The following is a 21,167-nucleotide window of genomic DNA, read 5'->3' as shown; positions in this document are numbered from 1 at the left end:
TCTATTGTCGTTAACATTCCTGGTCGCTCCGTGGGACAGGAGGCTCAGCACCAGCAAAGTGCAGAAGAGCTGCATACACCACGTCGTTGTCACTTTCGCTTCCTTGCTCCGTCTGGTTAACGAGATGGCGTGACCAGTGTTCTTATGTTGGCTTCGGGGTGCGTCTCGCGGGATCATTAATAGTCGTAGCCCCTCTGTATTCTAATAAAGCGCAGCAAGGAGAAACACAGTATTATTATCTACGCTAGCGAGTCAGCGAGAGACTATTAGCCATAATAGCAAGAGATATAATTATAGATATATAATAGTATTAAAACTTAATACTATTAAATATTATAACTGAATTATTTTAATTATTATACTAATAATTAATTAGACCCGTATTAGTAGCAAACATTTATATTAATAAAGTTAAATAGATATAGGGTAGGAATAGTTAATCGCTTATGGAAGACGCTATATTATAATTCACAATAAATCCAAGCACAGGGGAACAAACACATCGAGGCCCGGATCGTATGTCTGCTGGAATGGATCTGCATGCCTATGCCGATGCGTGCCACCCAATGTAATACCGAGGCCCCAGAAACAGGGTCTTGCCAGTCGACTGCTGAGGCGTTCGTCGCAAGCATATCAGAAAAGATGTGGTGATACATGTCTGATAGGGCCTCGCTGACAAAGGGTATTGTGCCAAGCCTGCATGGCTCGTAGATATTACCAGGTAAGCGTGCCGATCCTCGCTGAACCTGAGGGTGGTCGTGACCAAGTGATGGATAGCCCTAGGCTCTGGTTAGGCGTTGAGTTTGTCGGGACTGAGTTTGTCGGGACTGAATTCGGTACTGTGCCCCCTCTGGCATGCAAGGTGTCAATCACGCTCCCTCGATGGCGCTTAAGAGCAAGTGTCGTTGGAGATTCCCCCTGGTGGCAGAGTGGTTAACTGTATTGGAGGCTTGTAAAAGGCGCAGAGTTTGAAGCTTAATAGCCGCGGAACAGCTATTGTTTTAAAATGATGGGTATTTACAAACCCTTTTGAGGCTTAACTCTAAGCGATGTTATCATTCAGTATCGGATCCCACCCACCATGACAGCCCCGGACGCTCGAGTGGCTAGAACAGAGATTTCTACCAAAAATCTCATTTAAAGAGTGCCAAGATAACTCACTCAGTCTTTACATGTCTCTTTCAGTTATGAGGCCAGGCATCGGTACATTAGTCTCATTCTTTTATTTCACCAGTCCATTCGATAGACGCAAGCTCCGATGCAATAACTACCCACATATACTAGCGACTCTCCTGTTTCGACTGAAAGATAGCCCAGAGCCGGACCTAGGTATATACCCTCTGCCATGCTGCGTCTGACGCCTCCTCATCCGGCCCACTACCCGGCGGCTCTAATGTCGTAACGAGTATGCCTCTAGCTGCACACAGCTTCAGGAGACCAACTCCACCACGTTCGTGGTACTTGGCCTTGAGATGGAAAACAGGGTATGCATGGCTCTCATACCTCATCAGAGCCCACCTCTCCTCACCAGGGGCCCATGGCCCGAAACATACCCTGCTCTCAACATCTGTCGACCTCCCTGACGGCGTTACATTCGGATACATCTCTGTAGGCCTGTACCCGTACTTGGCCAGTTCCCGAGGGACATGGATGATGAATAAATCTTGATCTTTCTGCACATCCGCAGCTGGTTTGTTGGCAAGATACAACTGCTTCCTGGTGGCCTTGTCAAATCACGTCTCTGGTACGGAAGATGGGCATGCTGCATGCTGCGCGGACGACGATGTCTTCGTCCTTGTCAGTTCCTGCTACACGACATAGCATAAGTGCCATGCGTCGACGCCGCGCCCCGCGCCTCGTGGTGTTGAACAGGCCGTACCGGACGTTGCGGACGGTCACCACGGGGATCTGGATCTGAAATCCCAGGTTCGTCACGGTGTAGTGTGACCGGTGGCCCTTGGGCCTGACCCCCGACGCCACGAGGTTGCCGCAACAGGCGAACTCCTTCAGAGACTTGGCCAAGATGCCATAATTGGTAGGCCCTATGGCGAAGCCCTATGACAAGATGGAGTGGTCATGAGTCTATTGCATGATCTCATCTTGAAGTCTAAAAAAGGCACGCTGTCCCCCCTCGCCGTATAGCAATGACATGTTGATACTGAATATGCAAAATAGCGAGTATGCCATTCGGAGCGTGTTATCTTGCGGCTGGCAGCCTATGATATCTTCTCCGCCACGCTAAGGGCCTCAATATCCACTACGCCGCGGAGGACGGTATACGAGATATGGGTGATCTCCGCGATAGTAGCCGATAGGTCGCCGTAGAGGCCCCCTAGCTTGCGGGTTATGAGGGTTCTCTTAGTACTGCACTTCAAGCCAATGCTATACCAGGAGGAGTTGAAGCACTCGGAGATGACTGGCACCAAGCACCCCAAATAATGTCCCTCACCCCCAAATGGGCCACCGCTCTAGGTATTACCAGCCAGTTATGAGTCACGCCGGGCTGACAGCTGGGATCTATTTAGATGCGGGTCGACCGGGAGAAAGGATTGAAATCACGCAAAAGATCCATCTGAAGGCAGTCCTCAAGATGGTTGAGTCAACCCCCTTGACCCAAACCCTCGAAAAGTCCGACAATACCAAGCAGTACGTGGTTTCTTTGCCGGGTACATATCCTCTCCGGCCTCTTGAGCCGAATGCCATCCGCATCCGCAGCATCATTCTCTCGCTCACGGCCAACAACTTCACTCACGCACGCCTCGGCTACATCCTTGGCTTGTGGGATGTTTGCCCGCTCCCCCCTCACTGCCATCACCGTATAATGACACCCAGAAGTATGGGCGAATCTTACCGTGGAGCTATGCCGAGGTGATCGGGAGCACGTCTCTTCATTTTCCTGCCGGGACAAAATTGTGGGGATATATGCCCCTTGGCACACATCCAGAAGATCTAGAAGTCACAATTGGGCATGCATCGGAGCATAGTCTTGAGGTCAGCGAGAGGGGGCGACATTTGTTGTCAATATACAATCGCTACCTGGCCTATCCTCCGGACACAGATCTGCCAACGGGCAAACATAGTTTTGGATGGGACGCAATGATGCGAGTGCTCTTTGAGTCATCGTACATGCTGAGCCGTTGTGGTTTTTCATGGGCCGAAATGCCTGTTCACCCTCTCGGCACGAAGATGCGATGGAGTAACGATGACACAGACATCGCCGACGCAGTCGCAGTTCTCCTCGCGCTTTCCAGAAAAACAGGCCTTAGCTTTCCTTACCAATTGCGGCATGGATGGCTAGTAAGCAAGCAGCCTAGGAAGGCTATCGCTGTTGGGTCAGCTAAATCTAGGGTATTCAGCGAGATAGCCGGCCTGTTTGATGAAGTCTTGCTGTACGATGACTTTACCAAGTCCGATTTATCTGGCCCGCTGGGCATCGACAAAGGAACCAAAGTCCTGCTGAGCAATTTCGGGGCCACAAGTGAAGCAGATGAAAAGTGGGCGTCGGTTTTGAAGCCGCTGAGTGCCCGTCTCCAGGTCCTACTCATTGGTTCACATCCAAAGGTGAAAGGTCGGGGGAAGTTAGCTACCCATGCTAAAGACCCGGCGAGTGGGATTGTTCAAATGAATATGACAGAGTTGAGGGGAGGCGCAATAGTCACCGAAGGTGAGGCAAGACATTTTGATCTATTCGATGCTGAATGGACGAGGTGCAAATCGGAGGGAGCAGTCCCGGGGCTGAAGCTGGCTTGGGGGAAAGGGATGGACCAGATCAGAAAGGGCTAGGGCGATTTATGCAGCAGACTTTGTGGCTCAGACATCGGTTTGGTTTATCAAGTATGGCAAAGTGTACAGTCGTTAACGTCATCACTACTAGCAGCCATCTGTGGTGGATCTATTTCCCAGGTGCAGTCTTCACACACCCCGTTACTGTACCGAGCCCCAGCGATAAAAACAAACGCCGGTTCCTTCATTCTGTGCGACATCCCCTGACGAGCAGAGCGAGGAAGCCCTGGAAGGGCATAACTACTTCCGTCAAGAAATCTCCCCGCGTCGAGTTGAGAGAACAAGAGAGGCTCCGTTCTTCTAGACCCTGAAACCGCTCCTTCGTTGCCTCATCAATGCTCCGCCGTCCTCATACCCTTGCAACTACTCAGTGTCCATCCCAAGACTCCCAGAAACTATTTGAAAAGGCCATATGAGTCAGAACAAGCGGGATCCGCAGCCTTGATTGCTTCCTTTGCATCTTGCGGCGGATAAATCAGCTTCTGATTGACATACTTCTTGGGCTGCTTTGCGACGTGGCCTATGATCTTAACCTCCCTATCCCAGCCATTTGCAATCATAGCGCCCCAGAATCCAAGATCGATACAGCAGTTGTACTCTGGCTGGGAGTACGCTATCATTGGTTCGCCGAGGAGGACTGCTGCTGCATTATGGCCTGAGAAGCGGCCGAGGATGTTGGCGTGCTGGCTGAACATCAAGGCGGCGTCGCCAGTGGTGAAGACGTGCTTACAGGTCAGAATGCGGAGATATTGGTCAATGTGAAGTCGGGAGAGGTGGTCCTTGGTTCCGCGGATTTGCTGTGTGAGGGGTGTTGCTCGCATATCGGCGGTCCAGACGACTGGCCTTGTTTCGATACGCTTATTAGAGGCAAGGGCCACACCGCTGTTTTTAATGGCTGTAACTGCGGACCATAGCTTGACTTTAATCCGGAGGTGTTTTAGGATCTTCGTGATCGTGATCGTGGGACGAGGGCCTGCTCCCAGCTCTGGTCCAAGATCTTGCGCGCTTTCAACAAGGACAATGCGGACGTTGTCCATGTTGTGAAGCAGTCTCGGAAACTCTGCTGCAAGCTCAATACCAGTGAGACCGCCACCCCATACGACTACTATATCGCGAGCTTTGCTTTGCGGGAGAGATTTTAGGCTGTTGAGATGAAACTCGAGTTTGCCCGCAGAAGCCAAAGAGTCGATGTCAAATGCATACTGTTCAAGGCCAGTGACGCTCTTTGGTCGTACGACAGCACTTCCAGCTGCTAGAATGAGCCAGTCAAATTCAATATCGGACTCATCACCTGAAACGGATCGAACACGGTCCGTCTGTGACTCCGTATCGATGGCTTCGGCGGTGCCCTGGAAAAAGCCGATACTAGCAGACTTGAAGAGCGGTCCGAGAGGATGATTCATCCTTGAGGCGTTGGCTTCCTAGAGGCGTGGACGCATTACTAGCGATGGTTCTGGGGCAATGACGAGGACCTTAATGTTTTGCTCCGTGTTGTGGAGGTTGATGAGATGCTTTGCTGAGAGGGCTTTCTATACCCCGGCGAAACCGGCGCTGATGATGATGATTCTGCGTGACATCTTGTTTTCCATGATTTGGAGTTATGCAGAATTATTTTAGGATTGTTGTAGGCCTGAGATGAAGTTGATGGAAATATGTGAGAGTTGATACATGTTATTGTGAACTGGTCGTGTGTGCGGCTTGGCTGTGATTGCTTTATCTCCAGACTCTTTACATCAGGAACTGTCTCTCACCCGACATTCTATTATACATATCCCCGAACCCGCATTCCCTGTCCGCGACTGGCAGCTCGAGTACCCGGACCCACAAAAACGATTACACGAATACCCGAGTTGCCCGCCTCGGCTCAAAACTAAGATTGACTCTATTTTCATGGCTATCATCAGCACTAGCCAGAATCATGAACGAATCCTTGATGATACTTTCGTCGATCGGGCTTATGGACGATGGAATGGTACGTTTGTGCGTTAAACTATTTTCCAAAGTAGGTAATCCATCCCTAAGCTTGTGCTGCAAAGCGAACGGCTAGCCTAGCATGGCTTGGCATGCATACGACAAACAAAAAGTTTCCCCTGCTGAACCATTTTGTCCAGATCGGGGATGCGGTATGACGGTCTTTTGGCCGACGTAGCTGCCGGTCCCATTCCTCTTCCCGAATGTCACCTCGTATCCCCATTCCATGACGCTTCCGTCGTTTCACAGGCTGTCTCTTGGCAGGGGCACCCGTTGGGTCTGAGCTTTACAAACTCCTTCGTAAGAGTCATTATTATCACTACCTCCATAAATAGCTCACTAATTTCGTTCTTCGGACTCCCATTACGTGCAAGTTTACTGGTGCACCTTTCTTCCTTGGAGTGTCACACCTATGTCTTCAAGCTCGAGGCGAACTGGGCCGTCTACCCACTTTTAACTGTGGAGTGCCAGTCCGCGGTCAATCAGGCCTAGGCATTCATTATAACTGTAACAAGAGACTCTTCCCAGTCCTGTATTGTAGCTATAATAGTCATTTTAACCCCCGGTACCTCGCATTACTAATTAAGCCCTGACCCACTTCACAAATCCCGTTCCGTTGTCCCTCGGAACGATCATTTCCGTCAAAGTACAACCCGATCCTATCCTTGCATGCTGCCTCGACTAACTTCTCGTGCTCAATGTCTTGATGATCGAGGCGTAGGCTGGAGATGATTTAACTGTTTAGTGGCGTTGAAATAATTGGACTTCAAAGGGGTCGCTTACTCCGCTTAAAAGGAAGGTAATTCCGTTGCTAAAAGTCCCTGTCTTGGACAAGGCTCGGAGGAGCAGGAGGCCCACAAAGCTAACTGCGGAGCTAAACTTGAGCTTAGTGGGTTTCAGTCAACTATTTTCCATATTTGGTAATTCCTCTTGAAGTCCGGCGAAGCGAACAGCAAGCCTAGCCTGGCTTGGCATACCAGAGGCTCACAGATAACATGAATCAGTCCTTATATACGACTACTCTGTCACCAACCTCTGGAACTCCATGTCAAGATTTCAGCAAGTTTTCAACGCGCCATGGGATTTCTGCACGTTGCCATTGCCCTCGTGCCACTTTCGTGGATGGCCTCTAATCTTTGGGCGCTTTACCTCAACTACCAGGCTGCGCGTGCATCGGGCTTGCCAATTTTGATATGCCCGTTCGACCCAGAGAATGTGAGGGCCCTCACGATTTCCAGTTGGAAAGCGCTTTTCTTAACATTCTTCAGGTATTCTATATTATCATTAGCGTCCCCCTGAGACCAGTATTTGAGCGCATCTTGCCCGCGGCTTTCTACGACGCAATCAAAGTCACTATATTCGGATGGGAGTTCAGGGACAAACATGATCTCCACGACAGGCTTGGACCTGCCTTTATTCTTGTTACGCCTGCCACAAATCAGCTTCAGTGTGCAGATCCCGCCATGGCGCAAGTGATACTTGCACGGAGGAAGGATTTTGTCCAGTCACCTACAGCATCCAAGGTTATGAATTTTTTAGGGGAAAACATCGTCACGGTTGGTTGCCTTTCCTTTAGTGTTATCATGGAATGTAGAACCAGCTGAATCTAGGGCATCACGGCATCAATGAACAGCGGTTTGTGACACATCTCTTGGCAAATGGTAGCTAATAGCTATGCCTTGGCAGGCTGATGGAGAATCCTGGTCAAGACAACGTCGCATCGTTGCACCGAGCTTGAACGAGAGAGTCAGTAAAGTCGTCTGGAAGGAAAGCGCGGAACAAGCAAGCCAGATGGCCGGTTTCATGCTTGGCATGCCCAAAGGCGAGTCACGCGACACCATCGAAGGACTCCGCGTTATTGCTATCAACGTTCTCGGCCAAGTTGTTTATGGCCAGCCGAAGCCCTTTGGGCCCATGGAGCTACCTAGGGACCCAGATTCGAGCATGTCATATATCGATGCGATCTCGTTGTGCACAGAACAGCTTGTAGTGGCTGCTCTAGTACCAGCAAGACTCCTGCGCTTGCCAGTGATGCCCAAAACACTACAGACGGTTGGGGCGGCACTGCACAATCTTCCGACCCTTACCAAGAATATGCTGCATCAGGAACGGCGACGGACTGCCTCAGGAGCTGGCGCTCCTGATAATATCATGAGTATGCTCGTTCGCCTGTCAGACCAAGAGAAGGTCAAGGGGCATGACGAGCTACTTGGTAGAGCAAGTCAATATCTCACGGAGGATGAAATTGCAGGAAACATGTTTGTTTTCACTGCAGCGGGCTTTGATACAACTGCCAACACCATGGCCTATGCTATCACCCTGCTCGCCGCATACCCTGAATGGCAATTGTGGATACAGGATGAACTGGACCTCGTCCTAGGTGCCGACAAAGGAAGCGGCCTGCCCGAGTATTCCACGACTTTCCCGAAACTAACGAGATGCTTGGCCTTGATGGTAACTCGCCTCCCGCCTCGAGCTTGTCTGTCGACCGAGCTAATCGTCTCGATACTAGATTGAAACACTGCGATTATTCCCGCCAGTTATGCACATCGCTCGCAGCATCCAATCGACGCAATCTATCACAGCAAATGGTAAAACCTACCACATCATTGGGCCTTGTACCGTCTATATTAACAGCGCCTGTCTGCATACATACCCGTCCATTTGGGGAGAAGACTCAACTTCATTCAACCCTTCCCGGTGGCTTACTCCTGGCTGTACAGTAGAAAACTCTCAGCTCATCACTCCAGAGCAAAGCTCATTCATCCCATGGTCCGGTGGCCCTCGAGTCTGCCCTGGCAAGAAGATGTCCCAGGTAGAATTTGTGGCCATTATTGCGACGCTCTTTCGGACCTGCCGAGTTGAGCCAGTGGTGAAACGGGCAGAGAGCATGGAGCAGGCGAGGGAAAGACTGGTGAGCCTGATGCAGGACAGCCAACCGAGGCTGACGTTGCAGATGAACAGGCCGAAAGAAGTGCATTTAAAATGGCTGAGGCGATGAGAGATTACCCATGGTGAAAGCCCCTGGCTCTAAGCCCATGGCCCCAAGTCGAGTCCGGCAGTTTCTGGAAGAACGAGGCTTGACTCGGCCATGCAAGAGTGCACATCGATGCTCATAACCTCACGTTTAGTTGGGAGGGTTTCCAAAAATTCAAATTCTTTTTGCTGTTATATATAATAAAGAAGTGGGCTGAGTCACTGGCTACAAAGGCATCCATACATTGGCCGTTTGAGAGTGCATGTGTTAGTATTCTTTTGACTTCTGACGCTGGGGAACACTTGGAAGCACCTAGCTGCGCGGCTGGCAATTGTAAAGCTAACAGCGTGGCGAAAATGGGTCAGGGGAGCGCTGTCTTGTCTCCAATCGCCCACCCTGTAGCAAACCTAGTTCTAGTTTCTCCGTTTGGTAAGCAGGGACCGCTTCTTCGATGGTTGGGGTTATTGAGAACAACCTCTGTGTTTATGGCTTGGATTGTCCCCAAGTACTCTCGCACCCCATCCATCCGACATTGCCACTGCTGCAAGACCTTGCCCTTGCGGAGATCCTATCACGAATATTCCCATGGGCATCACCGTCATCCTGCAACTATTCTCATTGAGGTCACTGCGGCAATAACTTACCAGCCGAGCTTCCTTCGTTGGAGCTCTTGCCTTCCTTTATTAAAGTTTGAATTCAATAAATCACGACTCACTCGACGGGTAAAACTAAAATAGCAGTGTCATATTCGGCTTTCGTCCATGGCCTCTCGTTTGACGTCATAGGGCTCGTTTGGGATGCCGGCATTTCTGCATTTCAGAATTGACGACGCGAACGCATCAACCATCCCCAGCTAGTGCTTCAAGTCGTGTTCCAGGAAGCCGATATGCCCAAATACGAATTTCTCGTCTCAAATGGCGTACCGATGCCGGCTAACAAGGCCGTCCGGAGCCATGCCGTAAAGACAGCCCTGCAGTTATGTTCGAACAGGGTGGCTGGAGGAGATTTGCGGGATGGCGCAGCAGACTCAGCACGAACAGCACAACGAAAAAAGGAGCTAAAAGGCCAATTCAAGATCAGGACGGCCCCTATAAAGAGTCGCGGTTCTAAGCCTAAGAGAACATCCCAAACGATGAGTAGGCACGACAGTAGCAGCATGTCTACCGGCAAATGCGAACCAGAGAGGTTTTTGCAGCAACTACACAACGGGAGTCGAACGGTTCTCAGCTAGTAGTCTCGACCCTTTTGGAACGATCCCAATATCATCGAATCCGAGAATCGACACGCTTCTCAAGCATTGTATGCATTCCTCATTTCTGCTACCAGTTGCTCTAGCTCACCGGCTCTAGCCGTGGTGTTTTTTGACTACCTGACTACAATAGTTCCCAACAACAAGACATGGCTGAGTCTTGCGATAAACGACCCGCTACTTATGCGTGTGACCCTTTGCATGACTGCAGCTTTCGTGGCAATGGAAACACCGTTATTTAGTCCAGATCTGCGAAAGGAAGGATTGAAACTGAAGGGTGACATCATCGAGGACGTTAACTTGATCCTTCAAAATGGCCAAATGCCGGAGAATGTACTTGCTGCTATTGCACATCTAGGATATATTGCAGTGAATATTCGAGCGCCTTGAGGTCTGAGGCCTCCCGGGCGGTTCTGTATCCAATTGTTGACATTAGTGTTCCAGAATTCAGAGGGTTCCTCTCAGGAAGCGGATATTCACATGCGGAGACTGTAAACGCTACTTACTCTCAGAGGAGGGATTAAGTCTATTAATACTTGCCAGGTTAGCCGATTCATAAACTAGTAAGCGCGAAGTATTCAGAAGTCACACAACTTGAAAAGAGGCTCAATCTCAAACGCTCCAGGGTGGACATTAAACTAGCTACCACTCGACAGCGAAGACCTCTTTACCCTCTCCACTACGACTTGGATAGAGTCAAGCTACACCGGTATACCATAGAGGCCTGCAAGTATCTAATTCTATCTCAATTAAGATGCTAAGGCATAGTAGTTAAGTATAATACCTCAAGTATATAAAATATACCTACTTATACTTTCTTATATATTAGCTACCTTCGCTATTAATATAACTTAGTTGTACTTAATACCGTTAAGCATATTACTATATATAATAACCCCTATTATTTATTAATAGCGTGATTAGCCCTTCTGCCAATATAAACTTAGCACGACCGATTTATCCCTTGGGAAACAGACGAGCGTCACAATTACGATCGCCTCTGGCGGAGCCCAGGCGGGCTCGAGTCTATCCATCGCGCCCGATGCCGTTGATCTAATACTCATAGACATCAGTACGCCCATTATAAAACGATACGAGGCAACGATCCACATCAAGAAAAGCGGCGCACGGCCACCCATCCATCATTGCCATCACCGGCTACACACTGAAGGGGGATATGGACCTCCGTCCAGAGAAGGGGGTAGACGACGACATCGTCAAGCCGATGAACAGGTGGCTTCTAATGAAGAAGCTGCTGAAGTGGCTTCTAAACCGTGAGATACGGTTGCAGCCACCAGGAGTTCCCATGAGACCACTCGCCGGCTGAACGCAGTTGCTCTCTGCATTCTCAGCCGGCGACATGCGCAAGGTTCTTGGCGATCTAGACTACGGCGGAGTTTAAGGCCAAGCTTCTCGCTCACATGTGCGCTATGACCTACCCATTCTACTCGGATGGTGCATATTTCCAGATTTCTGTTAGATATCCCGTTTTCTTCGACGACAGCTCAGAAAGACATGTACGGAGTAAACAATCCAGAAATAGATGGCCAAACAGAGCCTCGTCTCCACAGCCCTCAAGCTGCAGGCTTAGCTTGCTCCTTATAATACAAGCCAACCGTTCAGCTATTGACACTGGTCCTCCAAGTCTGGCCGCTAGCTTTTTGCTTACCACCCGCTTCAGATAGGCGCCCATAATAACGACAACACAGTATGATATGAGCTGTGAGAAATGAGACTTGCCTTACTTACTTACCCATCCGGGCCGTCGGCGGAGCTCGTCGGAAGCTCGTGGACCCGAGTAAGCCTGGATAGATGAGAAAGTCAATTGTGCTCTTCGGCAATGGCCTCTGTGGCTGCATGTTCCCAATCTTGTCATCCACCGAGTGTACTTGTAAGTCAGCTCTTGAAAGATTCAGCGTGGCCCATCTCTCGCCGCCGTTTCATGCTTGTGCTCCGTTGGATATCTATTGCCACCTGAACCTGAAACCAACCACACTTGCTGGTGAATGTAGGGACATAACCGAGAAGTCTTCATATAGCTTCGCTATACATAACGATATCCTCCGTAATGACATTATAAGAGACGCACCCACGAGCCTCACCGGCGAGATTCAGCTATGCTCCCATTCATGATTTGAGTTCAAGCCCCATCGGCCCAGGCCATCGGGAATGGTGTCGCGGCGGCTACACGTAGCGCGCTCACTAGCGCTGGGCCAGTCTGTGACGGAATCATCGCGACGGTGGCGCTGACGTTGAAGCGGGGAAACACCCGACTCTCTATGTGTGTCTAATAGGCTTCAGACAGTGCAAGTGTCCAGCATTATCTAGGAGGCATCAACATCATATTCGAACACTGCCCGCAAGTCCGTTTTGATGCCTCGCTCCCGAGACTCAGCTTCTGCCTTCAGGCTACAGACGGAAGGGCCAGATGCCGAAGCCTCTTTGTCACGACCATGTCACCTCAACGAGATGCACCAACCAAGGAGAGTGCGTGCTACTGAAAGGGGTCACTGATGATATCGAGATAGCTTCATTCCACAGCACACATGTTCGGCAAATCAACTCGCTGGCTCCCTTGTAGATCCGCCCAGGCCGTTTGGGTTTACCTCGTATCGATAAGAAGTGGCGGTAGAAGGGAGGTTAAGATATTGAACCATAGCTATTTTTACATGATCTTTCCGGCGATGGATGGAATTAGGGCATAGCATGCTTGAGGAGGTGAGGTGGTGTCAAATACTAACTTAATTTTCTAAAAATGGGCTTCCGAGGCAGAATGTGATTCTAAAGATAGATGCAGAACTCAAGCTCAATTCACGGTGAAGGGAGAATGGCACTCTCAATGAGGGCCAGCTGAGACGTATATATTAGAAGCATTCTCTCTCTATCTCATCCTTTTCTATTCTCCATGTCGAACCCTCTCTGACTGAGATACCGGCACCTTCCCTTCCGCACTCTTCATCTTGGCCGTTATATAAGAAACTCCTACTTCTCTTCTACATAACCAAGTTGACCCTATTAAAGAATCCACCCCTCAGTCATCATGCTTCTCAACCAATTTCTCCTAGGGGCGCTTCTTGCCCTGAACTCAGTCGCTGCACTTCCCAATCCGGACGCTGACATTCACGACGTCGAGGCCAGGGATGACAACCACGGAGGCCACCACTTCCGTTGCCCCGACGATGCCCACCGGACTGGTAACAGGAAGAGGCCGTGCGTCTGCAATGACCCAAAGGAGAAGTATAATAGGGATTTCAATAAATGCGTCTGCAAGGACGGTTTTAGACGGAAGGGCCATGAGTGTGTCTGCGAAGACAGGAAGAAGGAGTTCAGGGGCGGCAAATGCAGATGCAGGGACGGCATGTGGGAGGACAGATGGGGCAATTGCAGGTGCCCTAAGCATAAGCATTGGGACGATAGTGAGCAGAAGTGCAAGAGGGGCCACGATGACTGATTATGGCTGAAGGTGATGATGGATAATATGGGTGATGGTTGCTTTTCATGTTACTCTCTGCGCGAGCCTAACTTGAGGCGTCGCGGTTACGATCCTTAGACTGTTTTCCTCTTTCTTTTATTGTCTATAGTTGACCCAAATTGGCTAAAATGCAAAGGATTTATTTTTCTATGTTGTTGTTGTTGTTAACCGTAGCAGATTTTTTTGGCTTGTGTTGTTTTCTAGATCTGGTGCATGTCAACTTGAGACTGGCATCTTTAACCCCATAGTAAGGGTTTGTCTACCTTGCAACCAATGACAAAGCAAGCCTGAGCCACACAGTGTACAGATACTCATTGACTTGTAACCCGCTCAAGAGTGGTACTCGCAAGAAGTCGATGAAGGCACTTGCCGGCGCATCTGTCGAGCTCGAGCTCGGCGCCAGTGCTGAACTTGTGAGTGCAGGTGCCTGACTGGCGAGCATGAAGCTTATTAAGCGCCTCGTCGCCTCTCTTCATGTTGGCAGGGCTGTGAGGGTTATAGTTAGCCTCCATTGTGTTCAAAGTTGATGTGTACCAGCCAAAGTATGGCAATTCGCCGAGATATTGCATTTAGGCCCTGATTATGAACAGGGGTCAAAATGAATCATGCTTTAAATTTTCCTGTTAGATGAATAAGGGGATATGCTTTCCTCGATCTAGCACTACTCCTAGCGGGGGATATAAGAATTAACCGTCCTAATTATATCTCTGCGCATAAGGATTATTATTATTATATATTATACTAGCTAGGACTTACCGTGGGCTTTAGGTTACCTATAGAGGCAAGAAGTATAATAATTATATTAATTTTTATAATTTATTTTAAATTAAGTAAAAAAAGGTAATTAAAAGTTATTTATATTTTTATTTATTATTAAAAATAATATCTAAAGCTAAAAAAAATAAAGAAATTACTTAATTAATAATAATAATTTCTTTAATAATAAAAAATATCTTTATTAATTAATAATAAAAGATAAAGTTATTATTAATTATTATAGGGTTCTTATTATATTATATTTCTTTAGTATTATTAATAATAAGAGATTAACTTAATAAGGCTATTATTATTATTATTTATATATAAATATATATCTTATAAGAGATTATACCTTATAGCTACTTAATAGGGATAATAATATATTTAAGTATTTATTTTTTATATTATATATCTTATTTTAGGCCCTTTATTAATAATTATAAATTAATATTATTACTTATAATAATAGATATATATCTCTTAAGTAAAAATTAATAATTATATTATAGATATTTATATTTAAAAAGCTATAAAGAAATATTACTTTTTATTTTTATATTAATTAAGAAATAATCTTAAATATATTTTATAAACTTATTAAATTTCTTTAGTAATTATATATATACTTTATTATATAATTAATATATTATTTTTTTAATTTATTAATTTTTATAAAATTATCCTTAAAAAAATAATATTTAATAATATTATTAATATTATAAATAAATATTATATATTTATTTTTATTTTTTATTAATAATAAAAGAGATATTAATTAAGGAATAATAATATTTTATAAAATATTCTTATAATAATTAAGTTTAAGGGATTTTTTATATATATACTTATAGGTACTAAGGGATTTATTAATAACTCTTTACTTATATATATAATAAAGATTATTAACTTATAAATCTTATTAATATAAGTTTATATTATTAATATTAGCTTTAGCTTTAATAAAAATATTTTAATTTTATTCTTAGAAATAAGATATTATCTTTAAGACTAAGAAATAATTACTTAATAGCTATAACGCCTAAAAGAGATATATAACCTTTATTATACTTAGCTTTATATAATTATTAAGTAAATCTTTAGCTAAATTAAAAAGAAATTTAAAATTATAAGATATAGCGCTATAAAATATTTTATTAAAGACTAATATTATATTCTACTTATAGTTATAAGTCTATAGAATTTCCTCTTAGTAAATAATATAGAGCCTAATAAGTATAATCTTAACCCTTTAATATACCTAAATAATTTCTCTCTTACCTAAGAAGTAATAAAAGTAGCTAAGAGGTATATAAATAACTTTATATTAATATAGTCCCTAATTAAGCTATATAATAAGATTATTAATATAACTTAGCGGGAATATAATATTATATTAAAAAGAAAAAAAAAAAATAAGAGGCTAGAAATTAATAATACTATAAAAATAACTAAGATAAGAAAGGTAATAATAATAAAAAAAGTAATAAAAGTAATAAAAGTAATAAGGTTAAAGAAAATAAATAAAGAAAAGGCTAATAGTATAGCTAAAGGTAATAAGAGGTAATTTAAAGCTATAAAATTAGGCTTATAATAATATAATTATAATTAGTAATAAGGTATTTAAATTAAGGTTAATTTACTAAGGAAAAACTACCTTAATAAATAAAATATTATTAAGCTTTATCTTCTAAGTATAATAACTATATAGTCTTATTTTACTAGGCTAAATTAGCTCTTAACCTAAGCCTTTTTTACCTCTTTTAAACCTAATATATTTTATATTATTATATTCCTTATTTCTTTAAATAATAAGATTGCCCTTATAGTATAAATTATACCTTTTAACTCTTTAATAACCTCTAGGTAATTAATAATTACTTTCTCTAGGTCTTTTAACTTAGCTACCTATAACATAATAGATAAGCTCCTTTAAGAATTATTATAAAGTAGTTTCTTTAACTCTGCCGGTATAATTAGTCTCTTACTTTTCTATTTTTTCTTCCTTATTACTACTAAGGAAGGCGTTTAATACTCTAATATAGCGCTGCGCTATCACTGCTATAGTTATAATAAAAAAGGAATTAACCCTCCCATAGATATTAAAGATATTATAGCTAGCGATAATAAGGATTTTTTCCTACGCGGAGTATTAGGAATTAAAGAATTAAGAAGTTAATTTTATAGTAAATTATTTACTTTATTATTGCCCTCCTTATTATCCTTATTATTTTTATCCTCCTTAACTTTCTTATTATTATTATTAGTTATTATAATATCCTTATTATTACCCTTTGCTATGCCTCTTAGGTTATAGGCTACTTAGACTATCTTATTATTTACTATAGTAATAAGATAACCTACTAGCGGGTTATCTATAAATATCTCCTCCTATAAGTTTATTATAATATACTAACTAATAAGTAGTCCCTTTATTATAGCTTTATAGCCTTACTATAGGAATCTTTGCTTTATCTTTTTTTTATTCTCCCGGCTAAGATTAATATATCTAGTCCTCTTATTATATCCCCTTCCTAATAAATTATAAGCTTTATAAAAAGTATATTAAAAGTCCTTTAGGTTTTATAGCTTATTCTTTATTATCTTATAAGATTAGCTTTAGTTCCTCTACTTTACTTTAAAGCTAGGGATAAAGCTTACTAATATATCCCTATATACTTCTTTCTTATTAATATTTAGGTCGCTATTCTATTAGGCTTTAAGTAATCTCTTAAGGAAGTATAAAATCTACTTATTAGATTATCTCTAACCCTAGCTATTATAAGGCTTTAATGCGACTAATTATATACTAGGATTATTAGGGTGCGTGGGTAGTAGCTATGATGCTTCTTATATAGTTAGCGGTAACTAGGATTACTTCTTAGACTTCTAATAGGCTTTTAAGAGTAATATCTCTTTAAATTAGGTATATTTTCTATAGAGGATATAAGGATAATTTTCTTTTTCTTAAAAATTATATCTAAAGGTATTTAAATTAAGCTTTAAAGGTAATATATTTACTTTTTTAATATTATAGCTATAATAACTTTATTATAACCTTCTAATAAGTAAGAAAGGCAATTAGGGCTATTGCTTATTAAGGAATAGCTATAAATATAATAGGGTTTTAAGTATAAGATAGTAGCTATGCTAATTTTATATAATAAGATATCTTACTTAAAAACAGGGTTTATTTTAACCCTTATTAATAATCAGGGCCTTAGGCCCTAATTATAAACTAGGAATAGTTTAAGCCCGGGATTAAGGTTTTAATTTAAATACCTATTAGATATACTTAGCTTAATCTAATACTACTCTTAGTAGGTAATAAATATATTAATTATTATAAAAATATATATATATATATAATAATAAGTCTCTTTCTTATTATATTCCCTTATATATTATAGATTTATTTCTTAAGGTTAATAAAATAAAAATTATACTTAAAATCTTAGCTTAAATTAATCCCGCTATAAGGGGATATAACTAGCTATTCCCTAATTATAAGGCGCTAGCTAAGTTAATTTTATGCGCTAGCTTAGGCCCTAATTATAAAAGGGGAATAGTCTAGGCCCTATTATAAGAAGGGATAAGCTAGTATATAAAATTAGCTTAGCTAGTATCTTATAGTTAAGAAATAGCTAATTATACCTCTTTATAGTAAGATTAATTTAAGCTAGGATTTTAAGTATAATTTTTATCTTATTAATCTTAAGGAATAAATTTATAATATATAAGGAAATATAATAAGAAAGAGACGTATTATTATATATATATATATTCTTATAACTATTAATATATTTATTACCTACTAGGAATAATATTAAATTAAGCTAAGTACATCTAATAAATATTTAAACTAAAAACTTAATCCCGGGCTTAGACTATTCCTAGTTTATAATTAAGGCCTTATCCCTTCTTATAATAGAGCCTAGACTATTCCCCCTTTATGATTAGGGCCTTAAGCTCTAATTAACCTAATCTATACTATAATCCTTTTGTTAACTTACTTTAGTAGTTATAACTAAAGCCTTTTTTCTTTCTCTTAAGTTACTCTTATGACTTAATAACTTAAAGACTTTAATCCCTTTCTTATTAACTTATATTAAAAAGGAGCCCTAGTAAGGTGTTTTTTATAACTTATCCTTTATAGCTAATTTCCCTGCTTTATCTATAGTTAATATGGTCTTTCTCTTTTTATTACTCTCTTAGCTACTTAACTACCTCTAGTAGGCTATTAACCTAGCTTATATTTTCCTTTATAGCTTTAATAAATAAGTAGTTTTTAAGCTATATATCTCTAAGCTCTTTAAGTTATAATAGTATATTATATTATATAAAGCGCCTAAGGGTTTATAATACTCTTAAGCGCCTTAATATTATAAAAATTACTTTACTTTTTAAGATAATTAATTTAATATAAATACTTAGCTTAATAATTTATTATTTAATAAGTATTATTATATTAATATTATAAAATAAAAATAAATATTTATTTTATTTTATATATAAAAATTAAAATAATTAAATATCTTATAAAGATTTAATTTATTATACTAATATAATTAAATTTAATTTTTTTAATATTAATAATATAAAATTAAAATAAATATTACTATTTTAATATTAAAAATATAATATTATAATATATTTATAATATATTATTTTAAACTTTATTTTATTTAAAATACAAATTAAAATATCTTAATTAATATTTTAATAATTTTAATAATAAAAGCTTTATACTTAAAGCCTAAAGTCTTAATAAGCTTAAATTAATAAGGTTTATTTATATAATTACTAATAGCTTTAATAATATATTAAAACTAATTTTAATTATAATAAATAAGTTATATTTTAATTAATTAAAAAGATTAAAATTTAATCTTTTTATATAATAGCTCTGCCCTTTAATATTAACCTTTTAATTATCCTTATAATTCTTACCTACTTAAAGAGGTTAAAATTACTTTTATTATTCTTATTAAAAGAAGTTTAATTATAATTAATAATAATTAATTAATAATATATTAATAATAAGATTATAATAATTACTTTTTATAAAGATTTTTAATTAAATAATTAAAATAATATAATTAATACTTATTAATCTACCTTTTAATATAATTAAAATAACTTTTTTAAGGCGATTTATAAGCTTTATAAAAGTATTAAAAATACTTATAATATATTATAAAAAATAATATTAAATAAAGCCTTTTAAAGTATTAAATTAAGTATAAAGCTTAGCTAATTAATATAAATTAAACTTAGAATTTTTAATTATAATATTCTTTTTCTTAGTTTTTTTTTTATTTAATTATAATATTAATAAAAAGTTTAAGTATATTAAAAAAAACTTTTTTTATTAAAGGCTTTTAAAAAAAAATTTAAAAAAAAAATCTTATTAATAAAGATATTATAGTTCTTAAGAATTAATATAATAATAACTAATATAAAATATAACTTATAACCCTTATTATTAATATTAATACCTTTTATAATATTAAATAAAAAAATTAAAAAAATCTAATAATTAGCTAAAATCTAGCTATATAGCTATAAGTATAATATTAAGAAATAAAAGTAATTAATATTATAGGTTTACTTAAAGGGAATAATTTTTAAAATTAATATTAAAGATTTATAAACTTAAAAAGTATTAATATTAAATTAAAGCTTAGTAATAAATAAAAGTCTATAAGTTTAATTAATTAAATAAGTTTAATATATATAATAAGTAAGTAAAATAATTAAATAAGTAAGATAGAAATCTTAACCTTTAAGACTAAAACTATAATAAAAATATTATAAGCTATTTAATTAATTAAAACTACTTATTATATTCTTCCCTAAATATCTTAATTATTACCTAATAAGTCCTTATATTATAGCTAGGCTTACTATAGATATTATAATATTAAACCCTTAGTTATACTTACCTTCTTTAATTATTACTCCTCGATAATTTAGCTATTACTTATATATTAATATCTATTTAATTAATTATTTATCTTTTTTCCTTTATTATTATAACCTCTCTTCTTTATAATTTAATCCTTTTTACCCTTTAGCGCTAACTTAGTATCTTATTTATCTCTTAAAGGTCTTAGACCTTAGCCTTTATTAAAGCTATCTTATATATAACTATTTTTATCCCCTTTATAAGAGACTTTAATACTTTAAGAATTAACTTTAAAGAGTTATTTTAATGCCCTTTAATCTATTTTTTAATATATTTAAATTAAGATTAAGCCTTAAGTATAATCTTTAAGGTCTTTAAGACCTAAGGGGTTAAGGGTTAAGCTACCTCTTTAGCTAATATTAAAGTCTATAGCTATATATTAAGCTTTAAAATTATACTTTCTAAGTTAAGAGAAATAAACTTAGCTCCTTTAAAGGCTACTTTAATATTATTTTCTATTATTATAGCCTAAAATATAATATAAAAAGCTAAAAAAAATTTAATCTTTAAAATATAAGTTATAAAGTATTTAATTAAATATTTTATTTTTTAATTATAAGTATTCTTAAGTATATTAAAATACTTAATATTAAAGAGCTAAAGTAAATAAAATAAATAAAATAGTATATATAGCCTAATAATTTTATTTTTTTTATAATATCTCTTAAATTTAATAAAATAATAATTTTTATAATTATTAAAGATTAAGAAATAATAAATATTAATTAATTAATTAATTATATATTAATTAAAGTATTTAAATTACTTAAGATTAATCTTATTATTAATTTAATTATTTTAAATTATTATAATAGCTTAATTACTTAAGAGATTATTTTTTTAATATTAATTAATAAAGTAATATTAGCTTATATTAATAATAAATATTAAGATTAATTAACCTTTTATATTAATTACTTAAATAATTATAATTTATTTTTAATTTCTAAGCTATATTAATTTTAGCTTTTTATACCTTTTTATACCTATA

General features: G+C 39.2%; 4 protein-coding genes across 4 annotated transcripts; 3 read left to right on the top strand and 1 right to left on the bottom strand.

Annotated features, from left to right (window-relative positions):
- Window positions 1–2,590: 2,590 nt before the first annotated feature.
- On the top strand, window positions 2,591–3,783 carry MRS44_004070 (uncharacterized protein; the record flags this gene model as incomplete). Its single annotated transcript, XM_065622040.1, has 2 exons — window positions 2,591–2,868; window positions 3,081–3,783. 2 exons carry the CDS (start codon window positions 2,591–2,593, stop codon window positions 3,781–3,783), a joined length of 981 nt encoding a protein of 326 aa, XP_065478112.1.
- Window positions 3,784–4,178: 395 nt separating this feature from the next.
- Window positions 4,179–5,186, bottom strand: MRS44_004069 (uncharacterized protein; the record flags this gene model as incomplete). Its single annotated transcript, XM_046274247.2, has 1 exon — window positions 4,179–5,186. The coding sequence occupies one exon, from the start codon at window positions 5,184–5,186 to the stop codon at window positions 4,179–4,181; it is 1,008 nt and encodes a 335-aa protein (XP_046125528.2).
- Window positions 5,187–6,831: 1,645 nt separating this feature from the next.
- Window positions 6,832–8,271, top strand: MRS44_004068 (uncharacterized protein; the record flags this gene model as incomplete). The annotated part of the gene is made up of 3 exons (XM_065622039.1): window positions 6,832–6,969; window positions 7,023–7,310; window positions 7,441–8,271. 3 exons carry the CDS (start codon window positions 6,832–6,834, stop codon window positions 8,269–8,271), a joined length of 1,257 nt encoding a protein of 418 aa, XP_065478111.1.
- A 4,749-nt stretch (window positions 8,272–13,020) lies between these two features.
- MRS44_004067 (uncharacterized protein) lies at window positions 13,021–13,431 on the top strand (the record flags this gene model as incomplete). Its single annotated transcript, XM_046271667.2, has 1 exon — window positions 13,021–13,431. One exon carries the CDS (start codon window positions 13,021–13,023, stop codon window positions 13,429–13,431), a length of 411 nt encoding a protein of 136 aa, XP_046125526.2.
- Window positions 13,432–21,167: the final 7,736 nt, after the last annotated feature.

Source organism: Fusarium solani (assembly GCF_023522795.1).
Source record: "Fusarium solani strain SB1 chromosome Unknown bctg00000002, whole genome shotgun sequence".
Lineage (NCBI taxonomy): Eukaryota > Fungi > Ascomycota > Sordariomycetes > Hypocreales > Nectriaceae > Fusarium > Fusarium solani.
The sequence above is the reverse complement of the archived record's forward strand: the minus strand, read 5'-3'. Positions and strand labels throughout refer to the sequence as shown.